The sequence below is a fragment of the Oncorhynchus tshawytscha genome, linkage group LG26, assembly GCF_018296145.1.
Source record: "Oncorhynchus tshawytscha isolate Ot180627B linkage group LG26, Otsh_v2.0, whole genome shotgun sequence".
Classification (NCBI taxonomy): domain Eukaryota; kingdom Metazoa; phylum Chordata; class Actinopteri; order Salmoniformes; family Salmonidae; genus Oncorhynchus; species Oncorhynchus tshawytscha.
Window position 1 is genome coordinate 22931391 of NC_056454.1, and position 17500 is coordinate 22948890.

Here is a 17500-nt window from a genome sequence, read left to right on the forward strand (position 1 = left end):
CCAGGGGTGGTGGCGGTGCACACGTCCGGCTGGGACAGGGGCAGATTGGAGACGGAGATGGGCAGGGTGGAGGTGGTGAAGTCACTCTGGTGGTGGAGTATGGAGGAGGGGGTGGGGAGGGAGTTCGCGTTGTAGCGCATCAGAGACCATCTGATGAAGGAAGAAGATACAGAGGATAAGGACGGAGACAAGATGTTAGATAATATTCTGTTCCAGTCGGACACACAGAGGAAACTAAGAACTGCCCTGCCTCTCTAAAATCTTAGCCAAGTTAACAAACAGATCACCGACCATTTAGAATCCCACCATACTTTCTCCACTATGCAATCTGGTCATGGGTGCACATCAGCCACGCTTAAGGTCCTAAACGATATCATAGCCGCTATCGATAAAAGACAATACTGTGCAGCCGTCTTCATTGACCTGGCCAAGGCTTGGCCATTGTCAATAAATGCATTCTTATTGGCACACTCAATAGCCTTGGTTTCTCAAATGACTGCCTCGCCTGGTTCACCAACTACTTCTCAGATAGAGTTCAGTTTGTCAAATCAGAGGGCCTGTTGTCGGGACCTCTGGCAATCTCTATGGAGATGCCACAGGGTTCAATACCTGTGCCGACTCTTTTCTCTGTATATATCAATGATGTCACTCTTGCTGATGGTGATTTTCTGATCCACCTCTACCCCTTTTTTCTCCCCAATTTCGTGGTTTCCCATTGGTAGTTACAGTCTTGTCTCATCGCTGCAACTCCTGTAAGGACTCGGGAGAGGCGACGGTCGAGAGCCATGCGTCTTCTGAAACACAACCCAACCAAGACGCACTGCTTCTTGACACAATGCACATCCAACCCGGAAGCAGCACCAGTGTGTCGGAAGAAACACCGTACACCTGGCGACCTGGTCAGCATGCACTGTGCGCGGCCCGCCACAGGAGTTGCTAGTGAGCAATGAGACAAGGATATCCCTGCCGGCCAAACCCTCCCTAACCCGGACGACACTGGGCCAATTGTGCGCCGCCCATGGACCTCCCGGTCGCAGCCGGCTGCGACAGAGCCTGGGCTCGAACCCAGAATCTCTGGTGGCACAGCTAGCGCTGCGATGCAGTGCCTTAGACCACTACGCCACCAGGGCACAGCTAGCGCTGCGATGCAGTGCCTTAGACCACTACGCCACCATTCCATATACTTCTGGCCCTTCTTTGGACACTGTGTTAACAAACCTCCAAATGAGCTTCAATGCCATACAGCTCTCCTTCTGTTGCCTCCAACTGCTTTTAAATGCTAGTAAAACGAAATACATTTTCTTCAACCGATCGCTGCCCTCACCCGCCCGCCCGATTAGCATCACTACTCTGGACGGTTCTGACTTAGAATATGTGGACAACTAAAAATACCTAGGTGTCTGGTTAGACTGTAAACTCTCCTTCCAGACTCACATTAAGCATCTCCAATCCAAAATCTTTCATCTAGAATCGGCTTCCTAATTTCACAGCAAAGCCTCCTTCACTCACGCTGTCAAAAATACCCTCGTAAAATTGACTATCCTACCGATCCTCGACTTCGGCGATGTCATTTACAAAATAGCCTCCAACACTCTACCCAGCAAACTGGATGTAGTCTATCACAGTGCCATCCGTTTTGTCACCAAAGCCCCATATACCACCCACCACTGCGACCTGTATGCTCTCATTGGCTGGGCCTCGCTTCATATTCGTCGCCAAACTGACTGGCTCCAGGTCATCTATAAGTCTTTACTAGGTAAAGCCCCGCCTTAACTCACTGGTCACCATAGCAACACCCACCCGTAGCACACGCTCCAGCAGGTATATTCCACTGGTCATCCCCAAAGCCAACACTTCCTTTGGCCACCTTTCCTTCCAATTCTCTGCTGCCAATGACTGGAACGAATTGCAAAAATCACTGAAGCTGGAGACTTATATCTCCCTCTCTAACTTTAAGCATCAGCTGTCAGAGCAGCTTACCGATCACTGTACCTGTAGACAGCCAATCTGTAAATAGCCCAACTAACTACCTCATCCCCATATTGTTATTTATCTTCTTGCTCTTTTGCACCCCAGTATCTCTACTTTTTATTTATTTTACCTTTATTTTATTAGGCAAGTCAGTTAAGAACAAATTCTTATTTTCAATGATGGCCTAGGAACAGTGGGTTAACTGCCTTGTCCAGGGGCATCATAATCTGCACATCCAGTAGTAATTGCTAAATTGTAATTATTTTGCCTCTATGGCCTTTTTATTGCCTTACCTCCCTACTCTTCTTCATTTGCACAAACCGTACATAGATTTTTCTATTGTGTTATTGACTGTACGTTTATTTATGTGTAACTCTGTGTTGTTGTCAAGCCTACCTGGTTAAATAAAGGTGAATAATAAATAAAAAAACACATACCAAGCTGCGGAGGCAGAAGCATGGAGGCTAGGAAATAAACTCTCTAGAAGGCAGGAACCTAGGAAGAAACCTATCGAGGAACCAACGTCCTCTGTTTGCTGTTGCATTTCACGTCTTTATTCTGATCCCCAATGAAAATCAGTCTCCGAGTCAATATACCGGGGTACAGCTTAGTCGAGGTAATTGAGGTCATTTGTACATGTAGGTAGGGGTAAAGTGATTATGCATAGATAATAAACAGGTTAGTCGAGGTAATTGAGGTCATTTGTACATGTAGGTAGGGGTTAAGTGACTATGCATAGATAATAAACAGGTTAGTCGAGGTAATTGGGGTCATTTGTACATGTAGGTAGGGGTTAAGTGACTATGCATAGATAATAAACAGGTTAGTCGAGGTAATTGGGGTCATTTGTACATGTAGGTAGGGGTAAAGTGACTATGCATAGATAATAAACAGGTTAGTCGAGGTAATTGAGGTCATTTGATAATAAACATGTGAGGTATTTGTACATGTAGGGGTAAAGTGACTATGCATAGATAATAAACAGGTTAGTCGAGGTAATTGAGGTCATTTGTACATGTAGGTAGGGGTTAAGTGACTATGATAATAAACAGGTTAGTCGAGGTAATTGAGGTCATTTGTACATGTAGGTAGGGGTTAAGTGACTATGCATAGATAATAAACAGGTTAGTCGAGGTAATTGAGGTCATTTGTACATGTAGGTAGGGGTTAAGTGACTATGCATAGATAATAAACAGGTTAGTCGAGGTAATTGAGGTCATTTGTACATGTAGGTAGGGGTTAAGTGACTATGCATAGATAATAAACAGGTTAGTCGAGGTAATTGAGGTCATTTGTACATGTAGGTAGGGGTTAAGTGACTATGCATAGATCATAAACAGGTTAGTCGAGGTAATTGGGGTCATTTGTACATGTAGGTAGGGGTTAAGTGACTATGCATAGATAATTAACAGGTTAGTCGAGGTAATTGAGGTCATTTGTACATGTAGGTAGGGGTTAAGTGACTATGCATAGATAATAAACAGGTTAGTCGAGGTAATTGAGATCATTTGTACATGTAGGTAGGGGTTAAGTGACTATGCATAGATAATAAACAGGTTAGTCGAGGTAATTGAGGTCATTTGTACATGTAGGTAGGGGTTAAGTGACTATGCATAGATAATAAACAAGAGTAGCAGCAGTATAAACAAAGGGGTGCGGTCCATTTGATTAACTGTTCAGGAGTCTTGGCTTGGGAGGTAGAAGCTGTTTAGAAGCCTCTTGGACCTAGACTTGGTGCTCCGGTACCGCTTGTCGTGTGGTAGCAGAGAGAACAGTCTATGACTTGGGTGGCTGGAGTCTTTGACTATTTTTAGGGCCTTCCTCTGTCACCGCCTGGTATATATGTCCTGAATGGCAGGAAGCTTGGCCCCGGTGATGTACTGGGCCGTACGCACTACCCTCTGTAGTGTCTTGCGGTCGGATGCCAAGCAGTTTCCATATCAGGCGGTGATTCTACCAGTCAGGATGCTCTCGATGATGCAGATGTGTAACTTTTTGAGGATCTGAGGACCCGTGCCAAATCTTTTCAGTCTCCTGAGGGGGAATAAGCGTTGTCGTGCCCTGTTCACTATAGTTTGTTGGTGATGTGCTCTGCCCTCCTTTTCCTGTAGTCCACGATCAACTCATTTGTCTTGATCACGTTGAGGTAGAGGTTGTTGTCCTGGCACCACACTGCCAGGACTCTGACCTCCTCCCTATAGGCTGTCTCATAATTGTTGGTGATCAGGCCTACCTCCGTTGCATCATCGTCAAACTTAATGATGGTGCTGGAGTCGTGCCTGGCCACGCAGTTAGGGGTGAACAGGAAGTACAGGAGGGGACTGAGCACGCACCCCTGAGGGGCCCCAGTGTTGAGGATCAGTGTGGCAGATGTGTTGTTACCTACCCTGACCACCTCGGGACGGCCCGTCAGGAAGTCCAAAATCCAGTTGCTGAGGGAGGTGTTCACTCCCAGGGTCCTTAGCTTAGTGATGAGCTTTGAGGGCACTATAGTGTTGAACACTGAGCTGTAGTCAATGAACAGCATTCTAACGTAGGCGTTCCTTTCGTTCCTTAGGTGAGAAAGGGCAGTGTGAAGTGCAATAGAGATCGCGTCACCTTTGGATCATCTGTGGATCTGTTGAGGTGGTATGCGAATTGGAGTGTATTTGAACTATGTTAGCACATCTGATTAAACTGGTCAACTAATCATCAAGCCCTTGACTAATTAATGTCTTAATTACATCAAAATGTGGGGCAGAACTGATACAGTAGTACACAGAGAAAGCTCTGAACATAAAAAAAATATTAGCTTGAGACGGTCATCATGAACGAATTGGAGGGGCTTGGCTGTACATTTCAATGAAACATGGTGAAGCCCCAAAATTGCCCTCGCTAGAAGCATGTGTTTCAGACATAAGGAAGTGGATGGCTGCAAACGTTCTACTTTTAAACTCGGACAAAACAGAGATACTTGTTCTAGGTCCCAAGAAACAAAGAGATCTTCTGTTGATTCTGACAATTAATCTTAATGGTTGTACAGTCGTCTCAAATAAAACTGTGAAGGACCTCGGCGTTACTCTGGACCCTGATCTCTCTTTTGAAGAACATATCAAGACCATTTCAAGGACAGCTTTTTTTCCATCTACGTAACATTGCAAAAATCAGAAACTTTCTGTCCAAAAATGATGCAGAAAAATTAATCCATGCTTTTGTCACTTCTAGGTTAGACTACTGCAATGCTCTACTTTCCGGCTACCCGGATAAAGCACTAAATAAACTTCAGTTAGTGCTAAATATGGCTGCTAGAATCCTGACTAGAACCAAAACAATTGATCATATTACTCCACAATTACTGGAGTAATTACTTCATATTACTCCAGTGCTAGCCTCCCTACACTGGCTTCCTGTCAAAGCAAGGGCTGATTTCAAGGTTTTACTGCTAACCTACAAAGCATTACATGGGCTTGCTCCTACCTATCTCTCTGATTTGGTCCTGCCGTACATACCTACACATACGCTACGGTCACAAGACGCAGGCCTCCTAATTGTCCCTAGAATTTCTAAGCAAACAGCTGGAGGCAGGGCTTTCTCCTATAGAGCTCCATTTTTATGGAACGGTCTGCCTACCCATGTCAGAGACGCAAACTCGGTCTCAACCTTTAAGTCTTTACTGAAGACTCATCTCTTCAGTGGGTCATATGATTGAGTGTAGTCTGGCCCAGGAGTGGGAAGGTGAACGGAAAGGCTCTGGAGCAACGAACCGCCCTTGCTGTCTCTGCCTGGCCAGTTCCCCTCTTTCCACTGGGATTCTCTGCCTCTAACCCTATTACAGGGGCTGAGTCACTGGCTTACTGGGGCTCTCTCATGCCGTCCCTGGAAGGGGTGCGTCACCTGAGTGGGTTGATTCACTGATGTGGTCATCCTGTCTGGGATGGCGCCCCCCCTTGGGTTGTGCCATGGCAGAGATCTTTGTGGGCTATACTCAGCCTTGTCTCAGGATGGTAAGTTGGTGGTTGAAGATATCCCTCTAGTGGTGTGGGGGCTGTGCTTTGGCAAAGTGGGTGGGGTTATATCCTTCCTGTTTGGCCCTGTCCGGGGGTGTCCTCGGATGGGGCCACAGTGTCTCCTGACCACTCCTGTCTCAGCCTCCAGTATTTATGCTGCAGTAGTTTATGTGTCGGGGGGCTAGGGTCAGTTTGTTATATCTGGAGTACTTCTCCTGTCCTATTTGGTGTATCCTATCCTGTGTGAATCTAAGTGTGAGTTCTCTAATTCTCTACTTCTCTCTTTCTTTCTCTCTCTCGGAGGACCTGAGCCCTAGGACCATGCCCCAGGACTACCTGACATGATGACTCCTTGCTGTCCCCAGTCCACCTGACCGTGCTGCTGCTCCAGTTTCAACTGTTCTGCCTTTATTATTATTCGTATTATTTATGAACATTTGAACATCTTGGCCATGTTCTGTTATAATCTCCACCCGGCACAGCCAGAAGAGGACTGGCCACCCCACATAGCCTGGTTCCTCTCTAGGTTTCTTCCTAGGTATTGGCCTTTCTAGGGAGTTTTTCCTAGCCACCGTGCTTCTACACCTGCATTGCTTGCTGTTTGGGGTTTAAGGCTGGGTTTCTGTACAGCACTTTGAGATATCAGCTGATGTACGAAGGGCTATATAAATACATTTGATTTGATTTGATACATCAGGTGATCTGGTTCAGACTTACAACAACATGGTGAAACATCTGAGGAGAGGTTTGAAAACAACCAAGGTTAGTTAGTTAGGGTTAGTTACCTCTGTGTCGCTCCACCCGAGGCTCCTTCCTCTGAGTCACTCTGGCTGGCGGAGGCGGAGGTTCGTTCAGGCGGGGGAGGAGGGGGGATGCCCCTACTGTGAGAGGAGGAGGGGGCGCAGGCTGAGCTGGTGGAAGAGCTAAGGATTCCATTAGACAGCGGGTAGGAGGGGGGAGCCGACAACAGGTCTGCCGCGTTCCCGTTAGCGTCCAGCCCAGACCCTGAGTTTCCCGCCACTCTGAGATAGTTTCCGTTGTGATGAGACAGGGTACGGTTCAGGTTAGCCAGGCCGGGAGGTTGGGGTGGCTCGGTAGGGCCAGGACCGGGGGTGGAGAGGGGCTGAGCGGTGGCTGTGGAGGGAGGGGTGGCTGCAGCACTGAGGGGTTCCAGAGGAGAGGAGGAGGCGGAGGGAGTCAGGGGTTGTTTGGGACAGCCGTCTGGGTTGTAGAGCATGGGATAGCCTCTCCGTAACACAACGTCCACACTGTGACCCATAGGGACAGACTTCAACATCTCTACCACCTCTTTATGAGAGAGACCCAGGACACAACTGTCATTGATGTAGACCAGGATATCAGCTGGAGAGAGAGAGAGATCTCATGTGTTATATCATCCACTACTATAGATCAGTATGTAGTGTATAGATCAGTATGTAGTGTATCATCCACTACTATAGATCAGTATGTAGTGTATCATCCACTACTATAGATCAGTATGTCGTGTATAGATCAGTATGTAGAGTATAGATCAGTATGTAGTGTATAGATCAGTATGTAGTGTATCATCCACTACTATAGATCAGTATGTATTGTATAGATCAGTATGTAGTGTATCATCCACTACTATAGATCAGTATGTCGTGTATAGATCAATATGTAGTGTATAGATCAGTACGTAGTGTATAGATCAGTACGTAGTGTATAGATCAGTATGTAGTGTATAGATCAGTACGTAGTGTATAGATCAGTATGTTGTGTATAGATCAGTATGTAGTGTATAGATCAGTATGTAGTGTATAGATCAGTACGTAGTGTATAGATCAGTATGTAGTGTATAGATCAGTATGTAGTGTATAGATCAGTACGTAGTGTATAGATCAGTATGTAGTGTATAGATCAGTACGTAGTGTATCTAAGGTGAGAAGTAATAGCATGTGTGTGGTGCATTCCTGTCTCCAGCATCCGCACGTGAGAGGGTTGGATTTGTGTGTGTGTGTGTGTGTGTGTGTGTGTGTGTGTGTGTGTGTGTGTGTGTGTGTGTGTGTGTGTGTGTGTGTGTTTGTGTGTGTGCACGTGTGTGTGTGTCAGTGACAGTGGGATTACATTCTCTGGGCCCAGTAGAGCAGGATTATGAATAGATTAGGAGATTCTGACCACAATCAAACACACCAGAGAGAGAGAGTGGGAGAGCAAGAGAGAGAGAGAGAGTGGGAGAGAGAGAGAGAAAGAGAGAGAGTGGGAGAGCAAGAGAGAAATAGAAGAAGAGATGAAAGGAAAGGGCAGAGAGATGAAAGTATAGGGCAGAGAGATGCCGTCTCTCAGTTTAACTAGCTAATACACAAATCAGCAGGTGTTATTGAGTGTTAATCTACCTGTGTTAAATCTACCTGTGTTAAATCTACCTGTGTTAATCAAACATGTGTTAAATCTACCTGTGTTAAATCTAGCTGTGTTAATCTACCTGTGTTAAATCTACCTGTGTTAATCTACCTGTGTTAAATCTATCTGTGTTAAATCTACCTGTGTTAATCTACCTGTGTTAAATCTACATGTGTTAAATCTACCTGTGTTAAATCTACCTGTGTTAATCAAACATTTGTTAAATCTACCTGTGTTAAATCTACCTGTGTTAAATCTACCTGTGTTAATCTACCTGTGTTAAATCTACCTGTGTTAATCTACCTGTGTTAAATCTATCTGTGTTAAATCTACCTGTGTTAATCTACCTGTGTAAATCTACATGTGTTAAATCTACCTGTGTTACATCTACCTGTGTTAAATCTACCTGTGTTAATCTACCTGTGTTAAATCTACCTGTGTTAAATCTACCTGTGTTAATCTACCTGTGTTAATCTACCTGTGTTAATCTACCTGTGTTAATCTACCTGTGTTAAATCTACCTGTGTTAAATCTACCTGTGTTAATCTACCTGTGTTAAATCTACCTGTGTTAAATCTACCTGTGTTAATCTACCTGTGTTAATCAAACATGTTAAATCTACCTGTGTTAAATCTACATGTGTTAAATCTACCTGTGTTAAATCTACCTGTGTTAAATCTACCTGTGTTAAATCTACCTGTGTTAATCTACCTGTGTTAATCAAACATGTTAAATCTACCTGTGTTAATCTACCTGTGTTAAATCTACCTGTGTTAAATCTACCTGTGTTAAATCTACATGTGTTAATCTACCTGTGTTAATCAAACATGTTAAATCTACATGTGTTAAATCTACCTGTGTTAATCTACCTGTGTTAATCAAACATGTTAAATCTACCTGTGTTAAATCTACATGTGTTAAATCTACCTGTGTTAAATCTACCTGTGTTAATCTACCTGTGTTAAATCTACCTGTGTTAATCTACCTGTGTTAAATCTACCTGTGTTAAATCTACCTGTGTTAATCAAACGTGTTAAATCTACCTGTGTTAAATCTACCTGTGTTAAATCTACCTGTGTTAAATCTACCTGTGTTAATCAAACATGTGTTAAATCTACCTGTGTTAAATCTACCTGTGTTAAATCTACCTGTGTTAAATCTACCTGTGTTAAATCTACCTGTGTTAATCTACCTGTGTTAAATCTACCTGTGTTAAATCTACCTGTGTTAATCAAACGTGTTAAATCTACCTGTGTTAATCTACCTGTGTTAAATCTACCTGTGTTAAATCTACCTGTGTTAAATCTACCTGTGTTAAATCTACCTGTGTTAATCAAACATGTGTTAAAAACCAGACAAGTCAGTTAAGAACAAATTGTTATTTATAATGACGGCCTCCCAGGGAACAGAGGGTTAACTGCCTTGTTCAGTGGCAGAATGACAGATTCTTACCTTGTCAGCTCGGGGTTTCGATCAAGCAACCTTTCGGTTACTGGCCCAATGATCTAACCACTAGGCTACCTGCCGCCCCAAATACCTGCAGTAATCCTGCCTGTGTTATTCCTACCTGTGTTATTCCTACCTGTGTTATTCCTGCCTGTGTTAATCCTGCCTGTGTTAATCCTGCCTGTGTTAATCCTGCCTGTGTTAATCCTACCTGTGTTAATCCTGCCTGTATTAATCATACTTATGTTGAGTGCACCTGCATTAATCTGTATATACCTGTGTTGAGTGTACCTGTGTTAATCTGTATATACCTGTGTTGAGTGTACCTGCGTTAATCTGTGTTAAGTGTACCTGTGTTAATCTGTATATACCTGTGTTGAGTGTACCTGCGTTAATCTGTGTTGAGTGTACCTGTGTTAATCTGTATATACCTGTGTTGAGTGTACCTGTGTTAATCTGTATATACCTGTGTTGAGTGTACCTGTGTTAATCTGTATATACCTGTGTTAAGTGTACTTGCATTAATTTTTTTAATTTTTTTATTTTACCTTTATTTAACCAGGCAAGTCAGTTAAGGACACATTCTTATTTTTTTTTAAATCTGCATATACTTATGTTGAGTGCCCCTGCGTTAATCTGTGTTGAGTGTACCTGTGTTAATCTGTATATACCTGTGTTGAGTGTACCTGTGTTAATCTGTATATACCTGTGTTGAGTGTACCGTGTTAATCTGTATATACCTGTGTTGAGTGTACCTGTGTTAATCTGTATATACCTGTGTGAGTGAGTGTTAATCTGTATATACCTGTGTTGAGTGTACCTGCGTTAATCTGTGTTGAGTGTACCTGTTAGTCTTAAGTGTCTGTTAATCTGTATATACCTGTGTTGAGTGTACGTTAATCTGCCTTAATCTGTATATACCTGTGTTGAGTGTACCGTGTTAATCTGTATATACCTGTGTTGAGTGTACCTGCGTTAATCTGTATATACCTGTGTTGAGTGTACCCGTGTTAATCTGTATATACCTGTGTTGAATGTACCTGTGTTAATCTGTATATACCTGTGTTGAGTGCACCTGCGTTAATCTGTGTTGAGTGTACCTGTGTTAATCTGTATATACCTGTGTTGAGTGTACCTGCCTTAATCTGTATATACCTGTGTTGAGTGTACCTGTGTTAATCTGTATATACCTGTGTTGAGTGTACCTGTGTTAATCTGTATATACCTGTGTTGAGTGTACCTGCGTTAATCTGTATATACCTGTGTTGAGTGTACCTGTGTTAATCTGTATATACCTGTGTTGAGTGTACCTGTGTTAATCTGTATATACCTGTGTTGAGTGTACCTGTGTTAATCTGTATATACCTGTGTTGAGTGTACCTGCGTTAATCTGTATATACTTATGTTGAGTGTACCTGTGTCAATCTGTATATACCTGTGTTGAGTGTACCTGCGTTAATCTGTATATACCTGTGTTGAGTGTACCTGTGTTAATCTGTATATACCTGTGTTGAGTGTACCTGTGTCAATCTGTATATACCTGTGTTGAGTGTACCTGCGTTAATCTGTATATACTTATGTTGAGTGCACCTGCGTTAATCTGTGTTGAGTGTACCCGTGTTAATCTGTATATACCTGTGTTGAGTGTACCTGTGTTAATCTGTTTATACCTGTGTTGAGTGTACCTGTGTTAATCCTACCTGTGCTGAGGGCGGGTGGTCCTCCTGGTGTAACGCTGTATACCTGGAGAAACTCTCTCTGTTTGCTTCCTCCTACTATGTTGAAGCCGAACCCTCGCGGCCCTTTAGAGAGTCGGGTGTGGATGGAATAGCCCTTCAGCTCTGCCGGCTGGTCCGTGAACGCAGGCACTGGCAGGGGATATGGGGAGAATATACAACATTGTTTTTGTTTTTCTTCAAATCAAATGTTTTTTGAGCGTTAGTATTTTACTTTACCTTTATTTACTCAGTTTAGTCTCATAGAATAAGTAAAATCATGTCTAGAGGACAGCACAGGCCAGGTCACAACCCTCTATATCTCTATACATACACGGTTTTATAACTCATACTCTGTCGCCCCCTGCTGTTCAATTATATGTATTACCAGCACACTCTGTGCCGTTCACGTACAAAATTCAGGGAGGGAGGGAGGAAATGGAGATGGGGAAGAGAGGCAGGGGAGGGAGGGAGGGCTGGAGAGAGGGAGGAAAGGGAGGAAATGGAGATGGGGAAGAGAGGAAGGGGAGGGAGGGAGGGAGGGAGGGAGGGAGGGAGGGAGGGAGGGAGGGAGGGAGGGAGGGGGAGGGAGGGGGAGGGAGGGAGGGAGGGAGGGAGGGAGGGAGGGAGGGAGGGAGGGAGGGAGGGAGGGAGGGAGGGAGGGAATGGGGAAGAGAGGCAGGGGAGTGCTGGAGAGAGGGAGGAAAGGGGAAGAGAGGCAGGTAGAGGGAGGGAGGGAGGGAGGGAGGGAGGGAGGGAGGGAGGGAGGGAGGGAGGGAGGGAGGGAGGGAGGGAGGGAGGGAGGGAGGGAGGGAGGGAGGGAGGGAGGGAGGGAGGGAGGGAGGGAATGGGGAAGAGAGGCAGTGGAGTGCTGGAGAGAGGGAGGAGGGGAAGGAGGAGGGAGGGAGGGAGGGAGGGAGGGAGGGAGGGAGGGAGGGAGGGAGGGAGGGAGGGAGGGAGGGAGGGAGGGAGGGAGGGAGGGAGGGAGGGAGGGAGGGAGGGAGGGAGGGAGGGAGGGGTGGTAGAGCTGGAGAGACAGGGAGGAAAGGGAGATATGGGAGATAGTGGAAGAGAGGCATGGGAGGGAGGGTTTAAGAGGAGCTGAGAGGGTAGAGTGGGTAGACAGGAAGGTCTAGGAGACTCACACTCTGTTTTGCTGAGGATCTCCCTATTTTGAGCTCTGGGGTCCAGCCAGCTGGTGGTCTTAGAGATGTGACTGAGGAAGAGATAATAAGCATCATCATCATCATCATCATCATCATCATCATCATCACCACAATAACCTGTACCTCCCACCACACTATATCGTCATCACTTCACTCCCACACCACACACTACTCCCTCTCTACTCAATCTGTAATAAAGCTCTACTCTCTCTCTACTAACTTTATGTAGTAAAGCTCTACTCTCTCTCTACTAACTCTATGTAGTAAAGCTCTACTCTACTCTCTCTCTACCAACTCTATGTAGTAAAGCTCTACTCTCTCTACTAACTCTCTGTAGTAAAGCTCTACTCTCTCTCTACTAACTCTATGTAATAAAGCTCTACTCTCTCTCTACTAACTCTATGTAATAAAGCTCTACTCTCGCTCTACTCTCTCTCTATCCAATCTGTAATAAAGCTCTACTCTCTCTCTACTCAATCTGTAATAAAGCTCTACTCTCTCTCTACTAACTCTATGTAGTAAAGCTCTACTATCTCTCTACTAACTCTATGTAGTAAAGCTCTACTCTACTCTCTCTCTACTAACTCTCTGTAGTAAAGCTCTACTATCTCTCTACTAACTCTATGTAGTAAAGCTCTACTCTACTCTCTCTCTACTAACTCTCTGTAGTAAAGCTCTACTCTCTCTCTACTAACTCTCTGTAGTAAAGCTCTACTCTCTCTACTAACTCTCTGTAGTAAAGCTCTACTCTACTCTCTCTCTACTAACTCTATGTAGTAAAGCTCTACTCTCTCTCTACTAACTCTCTGTAGTAAAGCTATACTCTCTCTCTACTAACTCTACTTAGTAAAGCTCTACTCTCTCTCTACTAACTCTATGTAGCAAAGCTCTACTCTCTCTCTACTAACTCTATGTAATAAAGCTCTACTCTCGCTCTACTCTCTCTCTACCCAATCTGTAGTAAAGCTCTACTCTCTCTCTACTAACTCTCTGTAGTAAAGCTCTACTCTCTCTACTAACTCTCTGTAGTAAAGCTCTACTCTCTCTCTACTAACTCTATGTAGTAAAGCTCTACTCTCTCTACTAACTCTCTGTAGTAAAGCTCTACTCTCTCTCTACTAACTCTATGTAATAAAGCTCTACTCGCTCTCTACCCAATCTGTAATAAAGCTCTACTCACTCTATGTAGTAAAGCTCTACTCTCTCTCTACTAACTCTATGTAGTAAAGCTCTACTATCTCTCTACTAACTCTCTGTAGAAAAGCTCTACTCTACTCTCTCTCTACTAACTCTATGTAGTAAAGCTCTACTCTCTCTCTACTAACTCTATGTAGTAAAGCTCTACTCTCTCTCTACTAACTCTATGTAGTAAAGCTCTACTCTCTCTCTACTAACTCTATGTAGTAAAACTCTACTCTCTCTCTACTAACTCTCTGTAGTAAAGCTCTACTCTACTCTCTCTCTACTAACTCTATGTAGTAAAGCTCTACTCTCGCTCTACCAACTCTATGTAGTAAAGCTCTACTCTCTCTCTACTCACTCTATGTAGTAAAGCTCTACTCTCTCTCTACTCACTCTATGTAGTAAGGCTCTCCTGAGTCGCTGAATGCCAGCTCCCAATTCTCGGGCAGTGCCCCTCCACCTCGTGTTGCGATGCTACTCCCTCCATTCTCTTCTCCCACGCCGTCCCTTGAGTCCCAGGATTGGCTGAGAGCTAGCGCTGTGGGCGGGGCACTGCTGATGCCTACTGAACCTCCTGCCAAGACAACAGACACATATACAGACAAACACAGAGAATGTGAAGCAGTAACCAACCACATTTCTACTAACAGTTTTACATCAACACACACACACACACTTCAATAACTTGTTAATTCACTTCTACTTTAAGTCACACAGTACACATTCATGAAGTAATTCACCCCCCGCGATATTTCATCACTTTAGTTATTCCCGTCAACCAATCACTGTTCCTCGATGAGCTGTAGACTCATTTTACCTCCTGCGTGTAATGCACACCGGCAATTCAAACAAGGAAACAGCATGGCGCTTCAGACAAACAGGGGTAGGTTAAATGATCTGATTATACTCTGCCAATACTTTGATCGTTATTCTCATAATATATTTCATATTACTAGAGCATGTACGTTTAAACGGCCAACTTTATACACGGCAGAAACATTGTTAAACACGTTTACGGTGTTTTAGTAACTGGCGTGTGCAAAGAAACACTCGACTTTGGCGCCTTAGGTCAAAGTATTGTTGGCAAGCGGAATGCGCTAACTCAATCCAACTTCCTCTTTGGTTTCAGGAGTCTTGACTTTAACCTTGAAGAGATACAATGAAGAGTCTTTCTTCAAACAATAATTTGTTTCAGTGTCTTTGTCTACAAGTCACGAACATGCATTCTATGACAGAGATACACACACACACAACGGACACAAAACACACACACACACACACACACACACACAGAGAGTAACATACATACACACACACACACACACACACACACACACACACACACACACACACACACACACACACACACACACACACACACACACACACACACACACACACACACACACACACACACTCTCTTAAAATAGTCCTTTAACTCAGGACAATCTCCAATGTAAGGTCCAGATGTAAACAGATGTCCTTAGTCAGACTGAGTCCCCATTGGCCCTGGTTAAAATGCATTACCTCTGACTCAGATCATTGGCCCTGGTTAAAGTGCATTACCTCTGACTCAGATCATTGGCCCTGGTTAAAGTGCATTACCTCTGACTCAGATCACTGGCCCTGGTTAAAGGCAGTGCATTACCTCTGACTCAGACCATTGGCCCTGGATAAAGGCAGTGCATTACCTCTTACTCAGTTCATTGGCCCTGGTTAAAGGCAGTGATCCTTAGGGAACAGGGGGCCATTTGGAACATGGCCTCAGTCATTATCCTACGGATGGATCCCTTCCCACGTTATCCTACGGATGGATCCCTTCCCACGTTATCCTACGGATGGATCCCTTCCTACGTTATCCTACGGATGGATCCCTTCCCACGTTATCCTACGGATGGATCCCTTCCCACATTATCCTACGGGTGGATCCCTTCCCACGTTATCCTGCGGATGGATCCCTTCCCACATTATCCTACGGATGGATCCCTTCCCACGTTATCCTACGGATGGATCCCTTCCCACGTTACCCTACGGATGGATCCCATCCCACGTTATCCTACGGATGGATCCCTTCCCACATTATCCTACGGATGGATCCCTTCCCACGTTATCCTACGGATGGATCCCTTCCCACATTATCCTACGGATGGATCCCTTTCCCACGTTACCCTACGGATGGATCCCTTCCCACGTTATCCTACGGATGGATCCCTTCCCACGTTATCCTACGGATGGATCCCTTCCCACGTTACCCTACGGATGGATCCCTTCCCACGTTATCCTACGGATGGATCCCTTCCCACGTTATCCTACAGATGGATCCCTTCCCACGTTATCCTACGGATGGATCCCTTCCCACGTTACCCTACGGATGGATCCCTTCCCACATTATCCTACGGATGGATCCCTTCCCATGTTATCCTACGGATAGATCCCTTCCCACGTTATCCTACGGATGGATCCCTTCCTACGTTATCCTACGGATGGATCCCTTCCCACGTTATCCTACGGATGGATCCCTTCCCACGTTACCCTATGGATGGATCCCTTCCCACGTTACCCTATGGATGGATCCCTTCCCACGTTATCCTACGGATGAATCCCTTTCCATGTTATCCTACGGATCCACATTATCCTACGGATAGATCCCTTCCCACGTTATCCTACGGATGGATCCCTTTCCATGTTATCCTACGGATCCACGTTATCCTACGGATGGATCCCTTCCCACGTTATCCTACGGATCCACGTTATCCTACAGATGGATCCCTTCCCACATTATCCTACAGATGGATCCCTTCCCACGTTATCCTACGGATCCACGTTATCCTACAGATGGATCCCTTCCCACATTATCCTACAGATGGATCTCGTCCCACGTTATCCTACGGATGGATCCCTTCCCAAGTTATCCTACAGATGGATCTCTTCCCACGTTATCCTACAGATGGATCCCTTCCCACGTTATCCTACAGATGGATCCCTTCCCACGTTATCATACAGATGGATCTCTTCCCACATTATTCTACGGATAGATCCCTTCCCACGTTATCCTACAGATGGATCCCATCCCACGTTATCCTACAGATGGATCTCTTCCCACATTATCCTACAGATGGATCCCTTCCCACGTTATCCTACGGATGGATCCCTTCCCACGTTATCCTATGGATGGATCCCTTCCCACGTTATCCTACGGATCCACGTTATCCTACAGATATATCCCTTCCCACGTTATCCTACAGATAGATCCCTTCCCACATTATCCTACGGATCCACGTTATCCTACGGATCCACGTTATCCTACGGATGGATCCCTTCCCACATTATCCTACGGATGGATCCCTTCCCACATTATCCTACGGATGGATCCCTTCCCACATTATCCTACAGATGGATCCCTTCCCACGTTACCCTACGGATGGATCCCTTCCCACATTATCCTACGGATGGATCCCTTCCCACGTTATCCTACAGATGGATCCCTTCCCATGTTATCCTACGATGGATCTCTTCCCTCTTCTCAGCTCTGCTCTGGGTCATCATACCCCATAATACAAGTACACGCGCAACGCAAAGACAAAATATCTTCGAACATCTCTACCTGAACATGTCCATTAAGGATGATATTTGTTCTCTGTTTTGATTTCCT

At 44.9% G+C, this 17500-nt stretch overlaps 1 protein-coding gene across 1 annotated transcript in view; it reads right to left on the reverse strand.

Annotated features, from left to right (window-relative positions):
• The window catches only part of LOC121841030 (membrane-associated guanylate kinase, WW and PDZ domain-containing protein 1-like), a 71005-nt gene that overhangs the window by 3836 nt on the left and 49669 nt on the right, over positions 1-17500 (reverse strand). Inside the window, exons 6-10 of the mRNA XM_042306949.1 lie at positions 14242-14422; positions 12646-12716; positions 11486-11653; positions 6743-7319; positions 1-150 (exon numbers count right to left, since the gene is read on the reverse strand). The exon at positions 1-150 is cut by the window's left edge and continues 352 nt beyond it. Of these exons, the coding sequence (XP_042162883.1) occupies positions 1-150; positions 6743-7319; positions 11486-11653; positions 12646-12716; positions 14242-14422 (1147 nt within the window). The remainder of the gene's footprint in view (positions 151-6742; positions 7320-11485; positions 11654-12645; positions 12717-14241; positions 14423-17500) is intronic.